This window comes from Glandiceps talaboti, chromosome 16 (genome assembly GCF_964340395.1).
Source record: "Glandiceps talaboti chromosome 16, keGlaTala1.1, whole genome shotgun sequence".
In the NCBI taxonomy this organism is placed as follows: Eukaryota; Metazoa; Hemichordata; class Enteropneusta; family Spengelidae; genus Glandiceps; species Glandiceps talaboti.
Genome location: NC_135564.1, coordinates 13,594,012 through 13,620,180, shown reverse-complemented (window position 1 = coordinate 13,620,180; position 26,169 = coordinate 13,594,012). Strand labels below are relative to the sequence as shown.

The following is a 26,169-nucleotide window of genomic DNA, read 5'->3' as shown; positions in this document are numbered from 1 at the left end:
TTTAAGTTTTAGTGTAACTTCAACAATGTCCATCAATGTTGTAGCAAATGTTGAGACAAAGTTGGAAACCAATATGATACTAGTAGTCTATCAACATCTATGTATACATTATCGTTCTTTATTTTGTCGAAACGGCTGTAAATGCATCCACCGGTGCAAGTAACCTCTGGTAAATATAATACATGTACATGTTATTGTCTGGCTAGAAAAATCTTACCAACAGTACAACTACATTTACCATGTAGCTCAATAAAAATCATTATTGAAATCTTACATTACAAGATACGACGAAATAACAAAAAAAAAACATTTATTTTTTGGTCACTTCTGACCTTTTTCTTCCTGTATACTGCAACATTTTCCTGTCAACCGGTTTGTCTATGTTTACTTTGAAATGTTACGACATTGGTAATCCAGCCTTCGGTTTTACTAAGATAGACTCAAACTAAATCTATTGTTCTTCAATGTGGTAGATTACACAAGTGGGTGATAGCGGTTCATCTGTTGTGTGATTCTAATCACCCCGTGATCAAGAAAGATTAAACATTGGATGTCCCAAAACAACACTGCAAGTTCATGGAACTCTACTTAAACTAGTTTTCAGAGACATCTCCCTACTGAGACTATAATTAAACCAACATCCATTCAATAGCTTATCACTGTTGTATCAACATGTTGCAACAATAGTTTTAGTTTGTGTCTATCTTAGAAAACGAAAGTCTCAAATACAAGGGTAATATGTTATGTTAAATTTAGCCTAGCATTTAGATTTTGGAATGATTTCATCATTTTCATACATATGGACCCTATATGAATATATATATGAATATATTATTATCTTCTCTGACATAACACCTTTATTGCTACTCCCAGTGAATTTCATCAACAAATTTGAAATGAAAATATTGTATTAAAATTTGCAGTGATCTGACAACTTCTTTACATTTCAACCATTATTTCATTTGCATCTTAATAATTGGGTCAACTTTCTTGTGTGAACAATTGCTGTACTAGACACCCTGAAGTATATTCTTAGCAAATATAGTATCTTTGATGTCAGATCTTGATTTGAAATCATTCACACACACAAACAAAAGACACACACACACACACAGACAGACACACACACATGTATGCACACATACATACACACAAACACACTCACTCACTCACAAATGCCCACTTGCATTCATACAAATACAAATACATGTACACATGCACGCACATGCATACAAATATGCATGCGCACGCACACACACACACACACACACACCAATTGACACGTGCATGTGAGGCTCACTGACACATACTGTACTTACACATGCACATCTTGGACAGTCACACACACACACATACACACACACACACACGTTTTAAAAAGCAAAATACTTGATTATGGTCACTACGATACTAAAATTTATTAATCCGATTTGATATGTTGTACTTTCTCACTACTACTTTGTGATTGATCTGTTTCTGTAAGATATCTCTTATCTTCTTCTCCATCACCTTCATCATCATCATAATCTTCTCCATCATTCATTTCATCTTCATCAAGTTCATCTTCATCATAAGTCTCTGTTGTACATATAGTGTAACACATGAAGCTTATCATCAACGTAGGAATACTAACAATCAGGGTTGTTACAATGGGATGTTCCAGCCAGATGCTCTGTAAATATAAACACACACAACAAGTATTTTTTAAATTTTGTAACAATGGGATGTTCAAGCCAAACACTCTACTCCCTTATACTCTGAGGTCAGTAAAAATGTCAGAATTCTCAGTTCCCTGAAAATCAAGTTCTAATAAAATCTCAAAAAGATCTGCCTTATGAAACCTTGTTCCCTAATCCTTTTAAAGTTATAAATAATTGAGGTGCCCCATCTTGTTTTCAAAGAAATCATCAGTTTCTTATTTTTACTAACACTATTCGGCAGCCATATTGTATTCTAAAATGGCATACTTTGATATCATTTAGACCTTGGAGGGTGACCCATCAAGTAATACACATTCGAACAGAAAATACAGGATTTGTACTCTGGGATACTCAAAAATGTAAGTTACAATTTTCAAAATTGCTATTGTTTTCCTCAAAGTATTTTTACAAGTAAAGCTAGCTCAGGTCTAATTATATTATTCCCTATACCTTTTAATGAACGTTATCAAAAACACGTATACTGTACAGTTGTGCTACAACGCCATTGGCATTATTTTTACACAAGTTAAATTTGCTCCCAAGTATAATTATATTACACCATACGGTTTTCTTCGTTCAGCCAGAAAATACTTGTGACATAAGTTATTTTTTGTCAATTATTTCATGTGTATTTGCTCAGGTGAATAAATATTCGTGAGTAGAATTTACCGGGTAATATTAACAATTACTGTTCATAAATTAATTCAATATATTATAAATTTACATGGGCAATGAAGTAATACTAGGAAACAATATACATACACTTGAACTTCGTATCATGGTACTAGTTAGGGTCTACAAATAGTATACTAAATCCACATTTTGGGCTTTTATCCTTACTATCTGAGCCTGAAGATAGGACAGTGGATGTAGCCTCTAGACCAATTTGATGTGCCACTGACACACAGCAATTTCTAGTGACCCAACATAATTTGGTGTTCTCCTATCCCTTACTATGTAGTGACTCACAAGAAATGCTTCTATATAGTTTTATCATTTGACTTACAACAAAATTTCCGGTTATTTCTTAGACAACACACTGAGATAGGACACCTGTTCATGTACTGAGATAGGACACCTGTTCATATATGTTTAAAACCAAATTTTCACGTAAAATTTTGAAATTGTGACTGAAAACAACATCATAAAATTATGAAATGGTGCTTTCAAATATAAATTTATGAATTTTGAATTTATGAATGGGTGTTTTCAAATATTATCCATGTAAATTTGAAACTATGAAAAAGAGAATTCTAAAACTATGAAATTTGAAATTGTGAAATTTTGTTTTCAAACATGTATTTGAAATTATGACAGAAAAATGATACCAAATTATGCAATTATGAAATGGTATTTTCAAAAATAAAATTTGAAATTCGGACAACATAGGATATGTAAAATTCTGGAAATGTGATATGAAAAATGAAATTGACAAGTTGAGATTGGAAATACAACATATGGCTCTCAAATACTAAAAAGAATGAAAAAATATCAAATATAATTATGAAATTAATACATAAAATTATAGGTCAGGGAAGATAATTAGCAGTTTGCCATTTGCATGTAAATTTTATAATTACTTATAAGTACATCAATCATATCGACAAAAACATTGTTACTATGGTAACCATTCATGAATAATACCAAATTTGAAAGAACTCATTTTGTGTTAATTATCGTCATTGATATCTGATGTCATTTATATGCATAATTTAATATTTTTAGCTTAGGTTTTAGAACTAGTAGGGGTAATAGAGACATGGTTTGATGGTGAAAATGTCATTCTTAGAAATTTGGTAAAAAGATGCGATTACACGGCCATATGCTATTCTATAGCTGTGGTGGACACCTGGTAAAAATACAAGAAATATTTGGTATAGTTCACCAACTTTAATATTACCCTTAGCAAATACACTGCAAAGTTACACAATTATGGACAAATAGATTCTTCAACTGTATGGTGTGATATTTACTGGCACTAGTAGACATCTATTACCATAAGGGTTGTTATGCAGCAACAATTTCAATAATTTCTACATAACAGCATGAACGGTTAAATATGACATCTACTAGTGCCCAAAGAAGGCAAGACAATAAGTGTTTTATAATACATCACATTCTCAGGGACTTAGTCTTTCCATAGTCAAAGCAAATCACCAGTGAGACTCGCATGCTACTGTAACAGTGCCCTAGGGAAAATATAGAAAATGAATACTGCCCTCTATATGCAAATTGGGGTCACCAGTGCATACCACATGACACGGTCTGAGCCAATCACTGAAGGATGTATGAAAATGAAAATGGTACTATTTTTATTGACATTTGGAGACTTGATCTTTATATTTCAGACATAGACTAGTACTATATCACTCCCACCCCCACCCCCACCCCCACCCCCACCCAAATGGTTCAAGTGTTTATCAGTAAACATTATAAATGAATAACTACTTACCACAGCTGATGAAATGAATTCATAGAAAAGACGGTAGATTCTACGTAATATACCATTACCACCATAAGCCTACAATCCAAACATACATAGAGATTGTTACTATGTGCAACCATGGTAACCATAAACGTTTTAATAATTGGAGATCACCTCAAAAAATACAAATCAAAAAGTTAAAATAGTGAATTTTCTTCAAGTGAGGTTTTTGAAACTTTATGTACGTTCTCACATTTATTTGCTGAGTCTTGCAACAAGACTTCAGATCTGTGCTCGGACGGTTGCAGAACAAAACACAAGGATGATAGTATCTCTTGTGCATGGCAAGCACTCGACAGTGCCTTTGACACTATGCAACCTGTGGTCGCTTTTAAAGTTAACTGGGAGCAATTCCTCGCAAAAATCTTTTAAAAAAAATAAAAATAGAAAAAATAAAAAAATAAATATTTTTTCAAAAAATGTTAGCAGATCTTCCCGAGGGCCTTGTAGTTAGATTAATATTTGCTTTCAAAAATGTATACATGGCCAACTTACCACGGCACTTCCATTCTTGACCTCAGTTAGAAATACAGCAGTTGATTGCAGAGTGAACTGCGAGGGCTCTGTGTCTTCAGGTAGATAGTAATGATGGGTGTTTGGATCAAATACAAGAACACCAGGTACTGGCATTGTACTGAAATACATGAACACAAACACAATAAGTACAGTAGGAACAAAAAGAAGTGACATCATATATGCAAATCAAACTCCACTGGATGTCGTCTGCCCAAAAGAAGTGACATCATATACGTGAATCAAACTCCACTGGATGTCGTCTGCTAAAAGAAGGGACATCATATATGCAAATCAAACTCCACTGGATGTCGTCTGCCAAAAGAATGACATCATATATGCAAATCAAACACTACTGGATGTCGTCTGCCAAAAAAGCCACATTTACTTCTCTCTTTTTTGGGGAAAAATGGAAAAAAAATCAAAAACAAACTTTTTGCCTGGGTGATAAAACACCTTTCTGTATTTTTGGTAGTTTCTGGTACTACAATTTGATTAAATTCAAATAAATTCTTACCTCATAATAATGTTATTAATAGTGTCAGAGCCATCCATCCAACAAAACTGGAAATTCCTAAAATCAAGCAAATGAAGACATGCTAACAGAGAATATCAGTCTGGATAAGATTCCAAACATACTGACACATGCTCAAAAATTCAACCTACACTAGATACATAAGGACTGTTTTTAGAAACTGTTATGTTAGATTTAGTAACTTAATCATAATATTACACACCCTGATCATATTGAATCACCTGTAGGTAAATGTATTTGTGTAGCAGTACACATAATATGGGACAATAAATCTAATCAAACTGATTTTTGGGTGCGGACCCAATAATCAGCACCACAATGTGATCATGATTTCAACCTGTTACTCTACTACTTTTGGATGCAGTAGACCTCTAATTAACATAAAGAGTGTGCCTAATTATTAGTATTTTGACAATTTTCAGTGAATATGTTGTTAGTTGGCTGATCAAAATATAATACTCTAGCTACATCATGTGAAGTTGTAACACTGATGTAGTATTTACATAATCTACCATGGTTTGGTACTCAATGTTGTCATAACTTTTCAAATAACTCCATTATATGTGTATACATGGGTACAAAGTAATAGCTATTGCAAGAAAAAGAGATAGTGAGTTCCTTATTAAAACCTTTTCCCCTCCATCGCATTGATGGCACTGTTTCAAGTCGATCCTTGTTCTAAAACAACTTTTGTATTGTTGAGGGCGCTGTTTTAACCCTTTGAAATATCTTGCTCACCAGTGAGGGCGCTGTGCTCAACCATTTAAATTCAATTGACTATCTGATTAAACAATACATAAAATTTTTCTGCTTTAATATTGCCACTTATATTACTATAAATGACTCAGTTTTCCGTTTTCTTCTGATTATGTTTTCAAAATTATGCACTTTTAAAGACAGCCCACTCGACAGTCATTATGCTATGGAAGTGGTATCCCAAATGATACATTGACAGACATACTTACTTATGATATTTATCTCTGTGGTGTAATGCCATACGTTCTAACACAGTTTTTACTCTATCATGTCTGTGTTGGTTTTTCTTCACATCAGAATCAACAACACCAATAACCAGAAACTTGCCTGTCAATGAAAATATTTGTAAAAGCAATGAAAAATAAAATAAAATCCCAACCTACCCTACTACCCTATTTTGTTTGTACAATAACAAGCTTTGTACACATTTTTTTTTTAGCTTTTTGCACTGAATTGAGTTGCAAACACAGACTTAGTCAATGTTGTTTCACATGGATTTTTAAAGTTGGAAGCCATGATAAATTTTTGCTATAAAGTAAAAATCCAAAATAAATACCATCCTCATCCATATGTCCACTTTAAATAAACAATAAACATGAACTGATAATTTTTACAAAGACTGACACATTGACTGTCTGTCTGTCTGTCTGTCTGTCTGTCTGTCTGTCTTACCTGATACTGCTATTTCATGTAGATTTGAACTGGTAATTTTTACAAAGGCTGGCAGTGACTCACTTCCAATCCATTCCAGGATTGAACTCTTTGTAGGGACATCATCTGGTGCTGTAGATGGGGGGGGGGGGGGGGGGGGGGAGGAGGAGGAGAAAATCAGTGAAACAATAAGAATGTAAACATCAGCTGTTATTTGATATTACGTTATAAGCGCTAGTGTCTAATTAATATGTATAAAATTCGACATACAAGGATTATCTGTAATTTCATACAAGTGTACAAATGTACAAAACTTCCATGACTAGAATCCAGTGTATTTATAACATCTTATTTATTCTCATTATGTATGTGAATCAAGAACGTTGCATTCCAAAGAATGTAAACATTACTTTTTTTATAAGTGTTTTAATGTACATGATGACATCTTAATAATTTGATTCTCAACTAATCAGTTAAATCTATCTTCATTTACTTTACAGTTCCTAGGTATTTAACAGCAAAAGTGTTTTCATGTTCAAGTTCAATTAATTTGCGACAGACAATGTTTTAGCTAAATAAGCTACTGTAAGTTTAGAGCTACAATACCTTCATATCTGTAGTGTGTGTCATCTTTAAATACAAGTATTGCTGGTATGTTGTCTACTTTAATGTCATCTGGCAACACAGTTGGTTTGGCAGAATAGAAATAATTAGATATCAGCTTATCATCTGCTATTCTTTGGTACTTCTCCTGTGAATCAAATCAAATCAAATCAAATCAAATCAGTCAGATCAAATCAAATCAAATCAGTCAGATCAAATCAAATTCAGGTCAAATCAAATCAAATCAAATTCAGGTCAAATCAAATCAAATCAAATCAAATCAAATTCAGATCAAATCAAAGTCAGGTCAGATCAAATCAAAGTCAGGTCAGATCAAATCAAAGTCAGGTCAAATCAAATCAAATCAAATTCAGATCAAATCAAATCAAATCAAATCAAATTCAGATCAAATCAAGGTCAGGTCAGATCAAATCAAATCAAATCAAAGTCAGGTCAGATCAAATCAAATCAAATCAAAGTCAGGTCAGATCAAATCAAATTAAATCAAAGTCAGATCAAATCAAATCAAAATCAAATCAAATCAAAGTCAGGTCAGATCAAATCAAATCAAATCAAAGTCAGGTCAGATCAAATCAAATCAAATCAAAGTCAGGTCAGATCAAATCAAATCAAATCAAAGTCAGGTCAGATCAAATCAAAGTCAGGTCAGATCAAATCAAATCAAATCAAAGTCAGATCAAATCAAATCAAATCAAATCAAATTCAGATCAAATCAAATCAAATCAAATCAAAGTCAGATCAAATCAAATCAAATCAAATCAAATTCAGATCAAATCAAATCAAATCAAATCAAAGTCAGATCAGATCAAATCAAATCAAATCAAATTCAGATCAAATCAAATCAAATCAAATCAAAGTCAGATCAAATCAAATCAAATCAAATCAAAGTCAAATCAAATCAAATCAAAGTCAAGTCATGTCAGATCAGATCAAATCAAATCATAGTCAAGTCAAATCAAATCAAATCAACATCTGATCAAATCAAAGTAGATTATATCAAAGTCAGATAAGATTAAATAAAACCCTGTCTGATCAAATTAGACCTGATGAAATCAAATCATTTTAGATAGAGCAAACGAGATCGGATCAAATCAAATCAGTTTGGATCAGATCAAAGGAGATCATAGTCAAATAAAAATATCAGATTACAGAAGACTTCAGTCTTGTAAATGTGTAGTATCTCACTCTTTCCCAGGGTAAACAAAAATATCAAGCATGAAAAGATAGCTGGTAGAGAGGTACTTACATAGATAGGACACGTGTCATCTGATCCAACATACAGGAAAAATATGTCATGTTGACCTCTGGCATCATAAAATTTACCACGGCTTTTAAGCTGATGTACAGCAGGTCTGAAAAAGGATAACAAAAGTCAATTCAAAGTTTACATTTTGTTTATCATCTAGAAGTTGAGTTCTTAAAAATATTGTAAATAATTTACTTTTTTATACTAACTTCATCTTGTGTTTTTTGTAATAAGAGTGTCTGTTCATTGGCAATAAGCTCTTTTTCACTTTCTTGAGAAAACAATCTTACATGAGAATATGACATTGTTTGCAAATTTGTATGAGATTTTGATGTGCAACAATAACCAAACTTTTACATGTATGCATGTCAAAGTTGATGACCATGTAACAATCAACCCAATTGGCTGTTTTGAGATATCTATGTGACAACTAACCCAATAGGCTGTGATTTTGAGATACCTATGTAACAACCATTCTTATTGGCTGTGTTTTGAGATGATAGCTATGTAACAACCGACCCAATAGGCTGTGATTTTGAGGTATGTATGTAACAACCAACCCTATTGGCTGTCATTTACACATGACATCTATCTAATAACCAGTCTTATAGGCTATGATTTTGAGATGATATTTATGAAACAACCAATGCTATTGGCACATGTTTTGAGATGATGGCTATGTAACAACCAACCCCATTGGCTGCAGTTTTGAGATGATGGCAAAAAACAAGTTTCTTACCCCTTTGCTTTTTCTGCAAAGTCTATAATATCTTCTTTGGTTCTTGCTCCTTGATGTGTGTACACTTTATCACCACGGACACTAGATGTAAATATATGTGAAAAGAGTATTGATAGTATGGTTAGTTTCTCCTTGATGTGTGTACAATTTATCACCATGGATACTTGATGTAAATATATGTGAAAAGAGTATTGATAGTATGGTTAATTTCTCCTTGATGTGTGTACACTTCATCACCACGGTTACTAGATTTAAATATATGTGAAAACAAATATTGTCCATAAGGTTAGCTTCAAAATTGTATATAAACTAAGAAATCTACATGGTATATATTGATACACACATAAACATAAACAGTGGGTTCCTGTTTTAAAGTACACTGTACACTGAGATATGTCTTATGTTGATTTTTTTTTTAAAAACTGGTATGCATAAACAAATAATTTAATATTATTCCCCAGTATATTGTTCTTTGTTTAGCCTAGGTAAATATGAGTGACCTAAGAGGCCTTGTCACTACAACTCACTAGATGAGTAGCGACAAGTCCTTAGGGCACAAATATTTTCCAGCAAAATGAATTAAATATTGGAGAATCTGTAATATACTAACTATAATTATAATAAATATTGGGGAATAATATGATTATATATTAACTACACACGCATAATTTATCAAAAAGTGGGAAAAATAATGGTGAACCTTTTCACTCCTATTCTGAGTGACACAGACACTGGGTTGTAGTGATGTAGAACAACCAGGGTATACAATCCATATTTGTTGTTCACAGACAATAACTTGGTTTGTGTATGGTATAAATTGGAAAAGACTAATATTGAGTATATCTGTTATTCTCCATAAACTGTGTATAAATGGTAAGTGGATGGTAAGTATACATCTATCTCAGTGGTTTTTTGGTAAGGGTGGTAAGTAGGTAAAATCTACTGGGGTTCTCATGTCATTTTACATGGGTTCCCAAACAAAATTACCATAATTATACTCCATGGGGAAACTGCCATTTTTAGCCCTTTCCTCCTTTCTGTTACCGGGGTTCCCCAACCTTAGCAAAAACACTGTATCTTACTTACAACTTGATAGTAGGAAAACCTCTCACACCAAATTCATCGGCAACATCTGCAACATACAAATATTATTGATATTAATGCACTGGTAGACAATGTCTGCACTTATTAGCTTTTAAGAATGGTATATTAGAAACAACATTTGATATACATTTTGTAATTGGCTAAACACACCTAGCTAAAGGGAATTACATTTTGAAGAAAATGTGTGATACAATTGACTAGATATGAAAAGGTGTAATATGATTGGCTAAAATAGATAAAAGGTGTGACATGATTGGCTAAAATAGATAAAAAGGTGTGATATGATTGGCTTAACCTAAAATAGATCAAAGGTGTGATATGATTGGCTAAAATAGATAAAAGGTGTGATATGATTGGCTTAACCTAAAATAGATAAAAGGTGTTATATGATTGGCTAAAATAGATAAAAGGTGTGATATGATTGGCTAAAATAGATAAAAGGTGTGATGTGATTGGCTTAACTTAAAATAGATAAAAGGTGTGATATGATTGGCTAAAATAGATAAAAGGTGTGATATGATTGGCTAGACTTACTTGAATATCTGGTGCAATCTATCTTGGCTACTCTGATACTGGATCCTGATTTAGCCAGACTAGATCCTACGTCAGACCAGACTGGTGCCAGTCTTTTACAGTGTCCACACCAAGGAGCATAAAACTAAACAAAATAAAAGAAGTTTATTTCAACTTATTAGTGGCACCACAGTGTAGTTAGTAGCATCACACTATAATTAGTGGCACCACAGTGTAGTTAGTGGCATCACAGTCTAGTTACTGGCACCACAGTGTAATTAGTGGCACCACAGTGTAGTAAGTGGCACCACAGTGTAGTTAGTAGCATCACACTGTAATTAGTGGCATCACAGTGTAGTTAGTGACACCACAGTCTAGTTACTGGCACCACAGTGTAATTGGTGGCAGCACAGTGTAGTAAGTGGCACCACAGTGTAGTTAGTAGCATCACACTGTAACTAGTGGCATCACAGTGTAGTTAGTGACACCACAGTCTAGTTACTGGCACCACAGTGTGATTGGTGGCATCACAGTGAAATTAATAGCAAGGAAATTTATTAATAGCCACCCCTCCCCCCCCAAAAAAAAAAAAAAAAAAAACAGTAGAAATATTGGCACTAGAATATATTGTTGTTAAAAATTTATAAATTGAAATTCATTACTGTCAAAGAACTCTAGGATTGTGTTGTGTAACATAGACACTGTCACTAGTTATGATTCAACAGTATATCTCATGTAAACAAACTAGATACACAGTGAATATCACATCCTATGAAAACTTAATGAACAGTAAAATCTATGTGTATATGTACATTTGTCAGATGTTATAATATATATAAATATAAACATATATAATACCGGTATACATACATACACACATACACAGCATATCATATGTAGTCAGCCTTACTTTCATCATAATAATCCTAAGCAATACTCTTAAATTTATGACCTATGTATATGTTGCCATGACAACGGGACAGCTATGGTATGGTCCCCTTCGATTACATTACGTATCACATGATAATACAGTTATACTGCTTAAAATGAGACCAGACAATGAGGTTATAACACACCTGTACCAACCAATTCCCATCATTCCTTGCTTGTAGAAACCTACAAAAGATAATAATGTATCATGTGATATAAAAAAACACAGGTACTTGTCAGATAGCAATGCATTATGGGATATTAAAACACACCTCAGCCAGATGGTGATGTAGTGCAGGATAAACAGACCTTGCTAAATTGAAATGCATTATGGGATATAAGACACACCCATGCCTGAAGGCACGTCATCTAAGTAAACATACAAAGCTATCTGGTTATGATATGTGTCTGACTATATTTTTATTCAAATAATTTTTTTATGAAATATGAAGTGTCTGTGTTGTCATTTACAAATTTTATCAAATCATGTACCAATAACATCAGGCTCTGCCTATGACACAAACCATAGCAACGTCTATATGTAAAGCAGATGGTAATAATTATAATTATATATTCATAAATTTCAAGGTAACAGAATAAAATTTACTTGTGGCTGGCAGTGACTTGAACCTATGGCAAAATAAAATTTAAAAAAAAATGATATTTTCAATATTGTTCTAGGTTAAGATGCTGACTCTTAACAAGTGTTGATTTTTTTTTTTTTTAAATGAGTATTTCTGTCTTCTTGTCCTTCACATACATCTGTTTTCTTTCTCCAGTGAATCTGATGTCTGTACATATTTCATTAAACTATCATCGAAGGGGTATCCTCACTAAAAATTGCTCATCTTTGGGGTAACAATATTTTCCAAAATAAAAAATAAATACACTAAAACAAGACAAAATCTCAATATACCTACCCTATTTTGTGAGGGCATTTTTTCGGTAACACAAAATTATTTTTATTTTGCTTGATTACAATTCCCACATTTAGAATGTAGCAGTCAGTCAGAGTGCTCTGACATCAATATTAATACAATAATTTCATAATCAGGTCATTTTGATATTAAAATTATAATATTTTGTTCATATTATGTCACCATATTAAGAAGATATGTAGTATTATTGCAGATGAATAAATTCTTTCAAACTCTAACAATCATACGTTAAATATGACATTTGCTTTTATATTATATGCTTCTTCTTTTTTCTCTTTTTTTTCTCTCTTTTTTTTTTGGGGGGGGGGGGGGGTGGTTAAATATTAAAGATACCTGTGAAAATAATTGTTACTCCTAGTTGCAATGTATGCATTCCTAAATTAGCAAAATTAGGTCCTGGCAAAACAAACAATTTATCTTTACAATGAGAATCGAATCCCTTGAGATATTACTTCCATACAGGTAATAAAATGTGTTTTTTTCCATACTGTAGCCCCGGAACTGTGGCATTAATTTGTATAAAAAATATTCACAATTTGTAGAAATATGTCACCATATGATATATTTAGCTTGTATATCTATTAAGATAAGCTGGATACAGTGTGCCCTCTGAAATGAATGACAATATTTTTGTTGTTGGTCAAAATGATACAAATTGGGTTTTCTTGTTAAAGTCACCCAATAGTATGGGATATGGAACACCTACATGTAATTTGGTGTGTAACAAGAAGTTGCTGTGTGTCAGTGGTATGTAAAATTAGGTTTAGTTAGAAGGCACACCAATCGTGTAGTACAATGGTGGTAGGAATTGTCTTTGTTCTTATATTGTCTTATGCAAATATCATGAGAAGGAGCCAGCAGCGCTAACGAAAGACATCAAATTTATAAACTTTTATATTTTAATAACAAAATGTACATAGATAGCGATATAGGTATTGAATTGACTGGTCACATGACATCTTATATATACAAGTTGGTTTTTAATACCAATCATTTAAATTTCAACACAAATTTAAAATTATAAAATTGAATGGATGTCTAAAATCTAGCTCATTAAGTTATGACGGCTGCATGTGGGTACATGAATTTTAGCTGGCTCCAATGTCAATGTTTTGTTGCAACCACTAAATACATGTAATACACCAAAGTTAAGGTTGATATAATTTGGATTTCTTTATCATAATTTTGAATGTACTGAGTATGTAATATAAAAAATCTTGGATAAATTAATTTCTGCTAATTAATATATATATAATTTCCTTGGACATCATCTAAATATTGAAGCAATAAATAATCAAGGTTCTAAAATACTTTTGACACTCAAATAATCAAAATATATTATAAACTACCTGTCGTCCAGCTCAGTGACTCGGCCTTCCACGATACATACAATGATTCCTGGCAGAGAGAGATATGAGACAATGGGAATCTATTAATAATGGATCATCTGTGCGTATACGACCGTAAAGCGATGCACCATTCTGATATCGACTTCCAGTATAGTTGAGACTGGTAAATACATAATTTCAAATAGGACTCACCAAGGAAACATGCAATAAATTGACAAACTCCGACCGAGACACTGTAGTTCACCATCTCTATATGAATGACCACTTCTTCATTCGCTTCATAAGTACTTTTATCGAACCACCTAGCTTAATGGATATAAGTATGATCTCTGAAACCTTTCAACATTAATTAATACCTTCGAGCTTTAATCTGAGCATTTTACATCATACAATAGTCCCAAAAATAACTGTCTATTTTCTTTATCGATCCATACTGGATTAGTATCCAACGGGAAAGTTATATTATGGCGTGCATGAGGTTTGTTGTAAGAAAACCAAAGACTTAGGGCGCTTGAACAAATTCAAAATGGCGGCGGCTGTAGCAGGACCACACTCGGTAATGTTTAGGATATTTTGTATTTTATTTTCGCCAATGAAATCAAATCATCGTCATAACTAAATGCTGAACAATTCATCCAATATTTGGTATTCATTTCTCTTGCGGATCGTCTAGTTGCCTTCATTTTAATTGTGTTTTCGGGATGTTTGTCCGTAACTAATGCATGTGTCAACGACTCTGGCAAGCATGACATTGGAATTTTACAACTCCTTCATCGTTCATAATGAAAGTAGCATGTCAGGGGGGATACGTAAATCATAACTTTTGAAGAGTGTGATTTTCATAGACGAGCTCTGCTATATATGTGTCACAGAAAACGAGTGGTCCATAAAGGGCAGTCAATAGCTAACTCTATGGTTACAAACACGTACACCACCCTAGATACTTGCAATTTTCAAGGATCTATAAAAGACTATATGAAACATATACAAACGTAGCACTGTATATGATTCAATCAATGTCATGTGCATCTATTAATATTACAACTTCAAATCATGTTATAATCACATTTTTTCTGTGTGGCTGTGTGAGCTGAAATGTCATGTGAGTATATCAATCTCTATTTCACAGATGTCTGATGGCAGTGTACAGGTTACTTATGAAGACCAACAAAAAATAAACAAGTTTGCTCGAAAAAATTCTAAACTAACAGAATTGAAAGAGGAAATAGAAGGTAAAAAGGTAAGTGAAGTGTGTTACAGATGAATGTTTGTCACTCTAACTTTTAAGATTATGGTACTCATATGGCTCTGGCAATCTGTGCTCCGTAAGATGACAAAGATGACAGCTTTCTCAGAGGGCATATTACCAGAGTTAGCTACTCGTACAACATAACGCTTTCTAAGTTATAACTCATCAGGAGTATTCTGCAGCGCTGATGGAGTGTGAGGTCATGTTCTAATAATAACTACCTATATATACAATATACAAACCTAACTGTGGTGAAAGTCAACAAACCCCAAAATCTACACTTTGCTATAGTGTTTTTGCAGCAATCTTCATAAAACATTGTTTTTATATTTAGCAACACTGATCGATCATTGATGCTTGAAAATTGGTTGCACCATTGACGATGGTACAGTTGATTTTCACGCATACATCTGAGAAGTTACCAACTTTTTGGGGAACTGTTTTGATATCTGAATGTCCTGCAGTCGAGAATACACCACCATTTTAGCAGCAGCCGCCATTCAAGATTGATAAAATATTGAAGGAAGATATCGTGCAATAAGCACAATGAATGTGGTGAAGGAATGGTTGGTATGAACCAGCGTTCATGTAGTGTTGAATACGTCTGTGCCATAAATCACCTGTATACTCATGCATTCTTTTTTTATATCTTATAGAAAGAGCTTCAAAACTTAGAAGATGCTGCAGATGAATTACTTATGGCTGATGAAGATGAACTAATTCCATATCCTTTTGATTGATATACATGTAGCTTGGTAATAAAGCTAGTATCATACATCGTCAGGTCAGGGACATGATTAGTTTGATTCATGTTTGTACAGGGCTTGAAATTAACATTTTTCTATTGTAGTCCTAGTGGGCTACCAATATCAGAAAGTGGTTGCCCAAGGATGGTGACCAGTAGTCCTATATTCCTGAACTGAAAACAGAGTTCCGCTAATGGAAATATGTGCATTGAAACACTTTTATATCTGTAAATCTTCCATCCTTTAAATCATTGCATAATCTATGGTGTATTGTAGCCTGAGTGGGCTACCAGCTGCAAATTATGGTAGCCCCATGACAAGAATTGGTAGTCAGTGTGGACACATGACTACTGTTAATTTCAACCCCTGATGTACCAGGACCCAGGTGGGAATCAACTACTGTTGTTTCCTGGCTACCCAGTTTTTAAATATATTTTAATACTATTACCACTATACCATACTTCCTATGTTCAGTTTTTGAGTCACTTTCAGTCACCAACTAAGTACATCATACTAAATCCTGTTATGGTAAAGATAAAAGATTGTAAAATTTGTCCACCAGGGGTGCTATTCGAAAGCAGATTTGACTTTAAATGTGAGCCAGCATTGTGCAGTACTGCAGCATGCATAGTAAATTCAGGGCTCAAGGTTAACATTTTTCTTAGGTAGTCCCAGTGGGCTACCAATTTCAGAAAGTGGTAGCCCAAAGATGGTGACCAGTAGTCCCCCATATTTCTGAACTGAAAAGAGATTTCCTGTAATGGAAATATGTGTGTTATTAATACTTTCATGTTTATAAATCTTTTAAATGATGAAATAATCAGAAGTTGCCTGAGTGGGCTACCAGCTGCAAATTATGGTAGCCCCATGACAAGAATTTGTAGTCTGTGGACACGGGACTACTGTTAATTTTGAACCCTGAAATTTGTTTCATCGTAAATTTTGATAACATTGATGGTCAATTGTAAAAATTCTCTTTTGTCATCACTTGTTCAGTTTTACGAACTCCTGAACTTTATCTCCATCCACGTTGTGGGCTGCTTCTTGTACTGCCATGTGTATATGGCACACCTAATGTAAAACTGTACTCTCGTTTTCCCAAATCTTGGGCACCATTGTGTCATAGATGCTACATTAAGAATTTGCTGAAAAGCTGATAACTAGAACACGGGCATATTAAATTTGGTTCAGTTATGCCTGTACATCTATTTGTATTCCTTAACACAGTACACTTATCAGATAGGTGAAGTGTTTATCAATCAATCTATTGACAACACACAACTATTGATTGAAGACGCCAAGAAGAAAATCCAAGGTGAAATAGCTGAATTAGAACAAGAAACAACGGACATTAAAACGCTTTTGTCAGAATTAAAAGTACAGTTGTATGCAAAGTTTGGTAAAAATATCAACTTAGAGGCAGATGAAGAGTAACATTTTTGTATAAGAATCCAATAGGCCATTTGCATTACTTTCCTTGCTTTTGTATTTGACATCCTGGCATAGTCAGTGTGAGAATCCAATAGGCCATTTGCATTACTTTCTTTGCTTCTGTATTTGACATCTTGGCATAGTCAGTATCAGAATCCAATAGGCCATTTGCATTACCTTTCTTCTGTATTTGACATCTTGGCATAGTCAGTGTGAGAATCCAATAGGCCATTTGCATTACCTTCATTGCTTTTGTATTTGACATCTTGGCATAGTCAGTATGTGAATCCAATAGGCCATTTGCATTACCTTCCTTCTGTATTTGACATCTTATCGTCAGTATCAGAATCCAATAGGCCACTTGCATGACCATACCTGGTCCTATATGAGACATCTTGGTGTATTCATTGGTATGCAAAAAATCAAAAGTAACAAATGTCACATTGCTTTGACCATAAACATCTTTCTCCAACGTCTATGCTTTCACAATGCACCTTATCCTGCCATCCAATGAAGGCGAGACCCTGTTTGGAAGGGTTGCGGTGCCATGGAGGTCATGTGACTGGTCTATTGTAGATAGACACCATAAGATTTTTTTAAGTATTGTAAACAAGAATATTTTGATTTGCAGTAGTATAGTTACTTTTGTTGTTGTTGTTGTTGTTGTTGTTATTTTTAGTGTTGATATTAGTCATTATGTGTGTTTGCATTGTACGAACATGTTATAACAATCATATAATTTTGTTATATTATTGTATATTTTAAACCTGTAATGACTTATGGCTATACAGCACCATTCCCGCAAGCCAGGACATATTTGTCCGTTTTTCAAGTTACTTTTTTTTACCATGAGACATTGAAATGTTGTCTATGTACCATGCATACTAAATCTATGTAGTCTGATCTACAATAAACACAAGAAATTTCTAAACTCTATCACTGATTTGGTTGCATTATTCCTGTGGTGCACCACACCATACACTTCACTTCATAGTAATCTGCTGTGGTTCAGATGTGATGTATACCTCTGAACTGTGACCTTTCATCTCTGACCTTTGACATATCTTTTTTATAAATGGTCATTTTTACCCTTCCATCACAGCATAAGGACTAACAAAAAAAAAGTTGGGTGGTTCTGATTACGCTCAATTTTAGAATAAGTGGGGTAGGTAGATTTTTTATTTTATTTTTTTTATTTTTTATATATATTTTTTTTTCATATGTGTCTAGTTGAGGTAGTTATGTTTTCTGTTGTTTTCCATATGGTCTCTGTTATTGCCTTCCTCTCATCACATATACAGCCATTAAAGATTGGAAGAACAGTTTTATATTGTTTTTTTTAAATTGATGTCAGTTTCCGCATCCACTATTTCTTGTGAGACTTCACAATTTTTGTGATTGTATTTTTTTTCGGAATACGTAAAAAAAAGTCTAGGGTTGGCGTAAAAAACTAGGTGGGGGTTGGGTAACCGGAACCAAACAATTTTTTTTCTAGGCCTAAATCGCAGCTTCCAACAAATAAATCCAATAGCCAGGGTTTCCAATGAATCACATAATAAACTTACCACACATCAGTATTATTGCATCCCATAGTCATATAGCATAGCTTCCGACTTGAAGGAAACCGTGCTCGACTTTCATGAAAATGTACTGCCCTCAACGATGTATATGTGTCTACCTTCGTCACTAGTTTATAAATTTCTCGTGAATCGCTCTTTAGTGTAGTGTACTGCCCTCAACGATAAGCGTGTAGATGTGTTTTCCCCTGTGGTTTTCCCCAGTCACAAGATCTACTTTTCTCCCAAATGAGCTCGAGGTCATCAAAACACAAGCAAATTAAAGTCTGCATAGATGTAAATGAAAAGTCTCGCCCCTGTTGGCTGCCGACTTGATTTGGGGCAAAACTCAAGTCCTGATACGAAAATCTGGCCTTTTTGCCAGATGATACTGTTTCGACCAAACACATAAGGACTTACACAGGGTCAAAAGTGTGTAGGGTTGTGCTCTAATGATGGGCTAAGGGCGAAATTTACTGCAAGTCGACCTATACTTTCGGGGCCTAGCATCGTACAAGAGCATGAACATATGCCATTGTACATACGCGTCTCTATGCGTAGTTTGTCGTGTAGTGTGAACAGAAATAATTGAATCAGATCAAATTTATTGAAGTACGAAAATTCTTGGCATGCACAGGCGTTAATAAATTGCAATTGAAGCCTTGCATAGTTCAAACTTCATTTTTCAAATTATTTGTAGATAACTAACATAATTATGTGTCTTAGTGGTTAACGTACAATCACATGTGGTCACCACCTCTACAGATATATACCGTGTACTACTACTGTGTGCTGTGAAATCGTTATGACAACTCTCTCTATATGTTATAGCTGCAATAATTGTATCCTTAGTTTTGACTTGAGTTGCTTTTTAAAGAGCTGTTTTTCATTCCGGGGTTTAAAAGCAAAACAAACCCCAAGCAAAGTTTTGAGTGTTAAACCCTGGAATGATAAAAAAAACACAGTCACACAAAACTAAGCTCAAATTTAAAAGTAACGTTACATTTATTGTCATCCCTATGTACACATTTCGCATCATGTCTAAAGACAAAGGAACATTGTGTTAGCCTTGGAAATAAAAACGTTACACTTTCGCTGTTACTTTTTTCAGGAGAACCCAGATCGATTGAATAACATAACAAGCAGTCGACAATGTAAGTTCCCTACCAAGGCTCGTACGTCACTTCCGCCTAAATTCTGATCGATGCCATGCTCCGTACTGGTAAGTGGACGTGAATGAAACCGACTTATTTCATCTCCTTTTAACATCCAAGTGCTTGTAATCAAAGATAGAGAATTCGCAAGGATGTCCTTTCCTTTTTGAACATCTGCGTAAAATTGGACTGCACACGATTACTTCACCTCGGTGTTTTGATGACGTACGGTCATGGTGTTCTAACGAAGAAGTTGGTGAAAGGATACACTCCACAACGAACTGGAAGTGCCTTCTGCTTTAACAAGATTTCCATCGGAATGTCGATTGGTTTAATCTCAACTCACTATAGAAATTTTCTATAGTGGTCCGAGTTCCAATGAATCACTTTACTGTTAACTATAATAAACAAATAACGTAAGTGATTGAACTACACAAGCAAAGAATTAATCAATTCCGCACTGTTTCGTCTATGACATGCATATGATATGATATATACATATATACATATATAAACATATTATATATAACACACATATATATATACATAAATTATACACACACAAATATATATATGTAACCTCAGTGCATGTAATATATATATATATATATATATATATATATATATATATATATATATATATATATATATATATATATATATATGTAACCTCAGTGTATGTAATACATATATATATATATATATATATATATATATATATATATATATATATATATATATATATATATATATATATATATATATATATATATATATATATATAACTCGGTGAGTATCAATCTGCTAAGACAGTGCTCTATACCGCAGTGGCAGAGCGTAATAGTTTTGGTAGTACTGGAACTCTTTCTTGGGTGTAACTCGGAGTTTCACGCATATTGCGATCATCAGACACTGATGATCGCAATATGCGTGAAACTCCGAGTTACACCCAAGAAAGAGTTCCAGTACTACCAAAACTATATATATATATATATATATATATATATATATATATATATATATATATATATATATATATATATATATATATATATATATATATATATATATATATATATATATATATATATATATATATATATATATATATATATATAAAGCACGCTAATACACTAAATGGATAAAATATATCTTCTAAACAATCAAAAAATTTAAGAAAGGAAAATATTTGTATAAATTTCACGGTGATATAATAGTGATTGTATTCTCCCAAGGAAGTTTTTAAAAAAAAAAGGTACACGTGTACTTTCATATGTGCCAGGAGAACACGTGAATTGAGCAAGGTGAAGTAAATCTTACGTACGAATGTGCATCAGTATTATGTGCATAATTAAGTGTATAACGTTTAGAAAACGTGAGCCCCGTTGAGAATGAAACAGAAGGATTGAAATAAATATTTAAATGGTGAAAAGGGAATTTGAGAGAGATTGATGCAATTGTTTTCAAAATATCCTGTATCTGTATCTCTTGTTCTACTGTTGATTTGCATAATTGGCTGAGACATTTCCCTTGGATGGCAAAAACTGAATTAAAACTCCATGCTAGCTACTGGCTCTTTTGTAATCGAATTCAAGATTGATGTGTTTTATATGTAAATCAACTCTCATCGTATTGTCCCCCCAATATCCCGGCTGACATCTTTCACTTGGAGATAGATGACATTTCTTGCGAAGCAAGTAATTGATTTTTCGTCTCGAATACTGTCTCTTAATTGCCTTACGCCTGAAATGGGTTGGTATTTGGAACCAAATTACATACTCTATACCGCTACGAGGCTTGTTGCTTTTGTTTGTTATCGCTAGTTGATGCCTAGTCTGGTTGTTCTCTGGCAGATCTTGACGGGTAGGCGTATCACTGAAAACCGCAGGGTGTTTTGATTTTTGTCTGCCGTAATATGGCAGATTTGCGATCACGTTTTAGATCTAGGTCTATCAGATGAGAGTGTAGGGAAGTTGTTGTCGACTATCAGCCCATTTACATGGATTGTAGTTCGGTGCGTGGCACGAGCTGAATTTATAAGCTATTTGACTCGAGTGAAAATGTTACCTGTAACATAAAACTATGATTTAATTAAACGACACTAATATAATACATTTGTAGTATGTCGTTGCATGCCTTTGATGGCCCTGAAATCGCATTCAGGCTTTATTAGCATAGTGGGTCCCTCGACATTTTATTTTACGTATGACAAATTACGTCATCAAATCGTTTATGTATATCATTCCTAATTATAACGGCGTAGAAAGTAGTGATTCAGTATGCTTTCAGTTGTTTGAATACGACAGGTATATTTGAATTTACCGCATAAATTACGCCTCGAAACCGTAAAAATCTCAGCAGGTATCCCTTTAATATTCAAATATAAAATTGTGTGCGCAGCTATATATGTCTGGTGTGGTGGGAATTGCAAATGTCTAGATCTTTTTATGAACCAGACGTCTAGACTCACCGCGCTGACACGTCTCTATCACGTGTACACGCGTCTTTATCGTTTACGGACCCTTTCATTCAATAAATCAACAAGGTAGGCAGGAAAACATAGCATTTCACCATGTAAACACAACAAAGTGGTCAGGAAATAATTTATGCCTTCTCATTTTATATTACCCTATCTATAAATAGGATAGCATTTCGATAAGTCCTTCCGATGACAGATTTCCTAGCTTGTCTGGTCTATACCCCATCGTTCTTCAAGTAAAACCGTTTACAAAGGTGAAGTCCAATGAATAGAACAGAATGTTGACACAAACCTGGTTCCATATCGTGAACGAATATACACAGGTAACACTATCTGAATTATTGATAGGGACATTTTGACCAGCCTGATTACATACGGGTCGTTGAGTAATTTGCACTTCTAATAAAACAGGGTCGTAAAAAGGAAATCTATTATTCACTACAGTATCGCGCTGTTATCAATTATAATGCCAAAAGTGGATAAAATCCAATAATAGTAAAACCATGACACACAGCGAGAGAGTCGCGTATTGTGCAACGGGTACAACTTCAGCTATAAAGCCCATACATTGATTGGCTTCAACGATAAGGCTCCTCAAGAGAGTTCTGCTTCGCGTCTTTACGAGCTATGCGATATTGCTACTATTGCATTCTTGTGATGTCATGGTTACCACAGTAACCAGACGATTGATAGTACAAACATATAACGTTCGATCAAAAAAGTCAATAACCTTTCTAACCCTGTAAACTTTTATTCGCAACCTTTATCATAATACTTTTAATGTCTTAATGTTTGTACATAACAGTGGGATAAAATAATAATGTACTTTTCTTTCGTCATATTGCCATTTATCATTGGCTGTGTTGACCATCAATGATATATAGGAGAGAGAGAGAGAGAGAGAGAGAGAGAGAGAGAGAGAGAGAGAGAGAGAGAGAGAGAGAGAGAGAGAGAGAGAGAGAGAGAGAGAGAGAGAGAGAGAGAGAGAGAGAGAGAGAGAGAGAGAGAGAGAGAGAGAGAGAGAGAGAGAGAGAGAGAGAGAGAGAGAGAGAGAGCGTTGAATTTCAATGTGGGTCATTTATTGGTCGTGATGTATTTTTACCTTTACTCAAGTAAAGTAAGTCCTTCACGTAATTGGTACTTCGAGTGGAGTACTATTAATAGACCACAACCTAAGCTTGGCTAATACTACTAGACCAAATGAGAGTACTCAGTAGATATAATAAAGGCTAAACGTGGACAATATTTTCTCATGATCACGATTTCATAGATCGTACCATAGTTGTAAACTGCAGACCTCAATGGCAACTGTATACATAAAATTAGTTTTCGTTGAGTCAGCGGACTTTCAATTGCTAGCCTGAGCCTGAGACCGTACAATTGTTGGCAATTTGCCTTCCAAACATCTCTTCGGGGTTTGTTTCTTTTGGCACGTCTTCAAGAAATTCAAATGTATTATGTATATTTTTATGGCAACTCGTGTCATTGCCTATTATTAGTTCAAAACATTTTATGTATGCGTAAAAATGTAATCAAATATGCATAAACGTATGTCATAAAATATTATGTTACATTGGAAATTCTAGCATTTTTTGTGTATTCGTTTACTGCAGATAAAATATTAAACTCTATAATTTCAATTCATCCCTATGTGTATGACGTCATCATTGTAGTAATAACACCGTTCACAGCAATATCTACGTACATGTTGTAGCTGTATCAGCACGGTATTGTATTCATATTAATCGTGTGATCAACGTCACCATCCCTTGTGAAATACGTCATCACTCCGTGTGAATAACGAGATCACATTACAATGTACTGACGATGTAGATGCACGCAGTGAATGAAGCCATAAAAATGTAGTATATGAATTGCATGGTGCCCCCCGATACAAGTCATCAGTAGGACATGACATATTGACATTTTACAGAGAAAAGACATATTTTATAAGAGTACTTTTATCTTGATAAAACGTTAAGACGTTTTCTGTAATAAATGGGTAACGCACAGACATAAAACTCGGGGCATTTCTACCCATTTTTGTACTTAATAAATTGATAGTATATAATAATATGTATATAAGTACCCGTAAGCGCAACTACTCCTTAGATTCAGTTATGTAATGCAATATATAACAATAAAAAAATACTACAACCTTTTAATCAAAGCTCACTTTTTATTGTCATGCATATATCTTGTTCTCCAAGGTGACCATGTAAGGAAGAACACGCCTCGAGGACTATAATTCGTATGCAAATAAATGTAGTTCGAATTACATCACCTAAAACATTACCAGATGAAACATTGTCTGTATTCATGTAGAACTAATCAAGGATATTACGTTGTAACAGTTTTTTACTATCTAGTTTCCATGGAAATTGCCAATCTTTTCATTTTCCCACAGCCTTGGTGGCCATTTTAAAAGTATAATGTAGATACACTTTTAAACCATTTTTGCCAAAGAAAAAATGCATGATGACTCGTTTTTTTGTATTCTTGATGTTAACGGACCGACTTGTGCAAATTTAAAATTTTAAGACCTGTATTTCAAACTTTGGACAAGACATCTTTTATTTTATATTTTGTGACATGATTCAGAAAGTATAGAATACATCAAACGTGTACGGTTGTTTATTCTGAGACTCATATTGCTGTAACGTTAATGACGTCATTTTTTCATGTTCATGTTGTTATATTCCTGTAGAAATTGCTGCGCAGTGACCTTTTACAATACCTCCCGCACGATGTAGTATTATGAAGGAAATATATAGATATCAAGTCATTGGGGTATCTGCAGTAGTCGGGGACAAAAAAAAATATACGGCACTGCGCCTTTTCGGAATCCCTTCGTAATCTGTGAAACAGAACGAGAGCTATCAACATGATCAACGACTTCTGACTTCCACAACTACAGCGATAAATCAAACAAGACATTTATCTTTGCAGACATATATAAAAAAAATACTGTCAGTTTATACACAGTCATATTAATAAATGAATAAATTTGTTTTACGTCTGTGTATAACTTATAAGACACCTCATTATTACACAGTCTTACGTGAATTTCCATATGGCCACAACTATGTGAAAGACGTAACCTTTTACAATCAGTGACTACACGAACAACTCACTTTGTCGTCAACTTTCGTTTTAATAAGCTGACCTCGACACCCGAGTTGGTGGAACATAAACCGAGTGATGCATACCATATGAGTGGAGTAATGATAGGTTGTTAGCGCTGACATTACGTGATGATTGTGGTATTGGGAACACAACGTAGATATCTATAAGAAACTAGTCTGAAAGGTCCAGCCATTGGCCCGCTTAGAACCTTGCCACCACTACTCACGTTCGATTCGAAGTGACAAAATCTTTGTGTGTCACGAGTATTTTCTGGTACAATGCAAACAAATATTGGAGATTACTAATTTGATATAGTCATACCTGCGCAAGCACTTCAAGAGAGGG

The 26,169-nt window shown here is 34.0% G+C and overlaps 2 protein-coding genes across 2 annotated transcripts; one reads left to right on the top strand and one right to left on the bottom strand.

The window, feature by feature from the left end:
* Positions 1–1,420: 1,420 nt before the first annotated feature.
* LOC144447130 (protein disulfide-isomerase TMX3-like) lies at positions 1,421–14,349 on the bottom strand. Its single transcript, XM_078137036.1, has 14 exons — positions 14,276–14,349; positions 14,084–14,132; positions 11,943–11,982; positions 10,888–11,011; positions 10,336–10,381; positions 9,250–9,330; positions 8,511–8,616; positions 7,247–7,391; positions 6,662–6,772; positions 6,199–6,316; positions 5,216–5,272; positions 4,681–4,819; positions 4,153–4,221; positions 1,421–1,672 (listed from the first exon to the last, which is right to left on the bottom strand). The coding sequence occupies exons 1-14, from the start codon at positions 14,328–14,330 to the stop codon at positions 1,421–1,423; spliced, it is 1,392 nt and encodes a 463-aa protein (XP_077993162.1). The 5' UTR covers positions 14,331–14,349.
* Positions 14,350–14,596: 247 nt separating this feature from the next.
* Positions 14,597–18,421, top strand: LOC144447452 (prefoldin subunit 4-like). Its single transcript, XM_078137482.1, has 4 exons — positions 14,597–14,639; positions 15,213–15,323; positions 15,989–16,056; positions 17,311–18,421. Exons 1-4 carry the CDS (start codon positions 14,610–14,612, stop codon positions 17,510–17,512), a joined length of 411 nt encoding a protein of 136 aa, XP_077993608.1. The 5' UTR covers positions 14,597–14,609; the 3' UTR covers positions 17,513–18,421.
* Positions 18,422–26,169: the final 7,748 nt, after the last annotated feature.

Coding starts and splice junctions, on each gene's coding strand:
- LOC144447452 (XM_078137482.1), top strand. CDS start 14,610: ATGGCGGCGGCTGTAGCAGGACCACACTCG. Junction 15,324..15,988: donor AGGAAATAGAAGGTAAAAAG/GTAAGTGAAGTG, acceptor TATATCTTATAG/AAAGAGCTTCAAAACTTAGA. Junction 16,057..17,310: donor GATGAAGATGAACTAATTCC/ATATCCTTTTGA, acceptor AACACAGTACAC/TTATCAGATAGGTGAAGTGT.
- LOC144447130 (XM_078137036.1), bottom strand. CDS start 14,330: ATGGTGAACTACAGTGTCTCGGTCGGAGTTTGTCAATTTATTGCATGT. Junction 6,773..7,246: donor CACACACTACAGATATGAAG/GTATTGTAGCTC, acceptor CCCCATCTACAG/CACCAGATGATGTCCCTACA. Junction 6,317..6,661: donor ACATGAAATAGCAGTATCAG/GTAAGACAGACA, acceptor TTTCATTGACAG/GCAAGTTTCTGGTTATTGGT.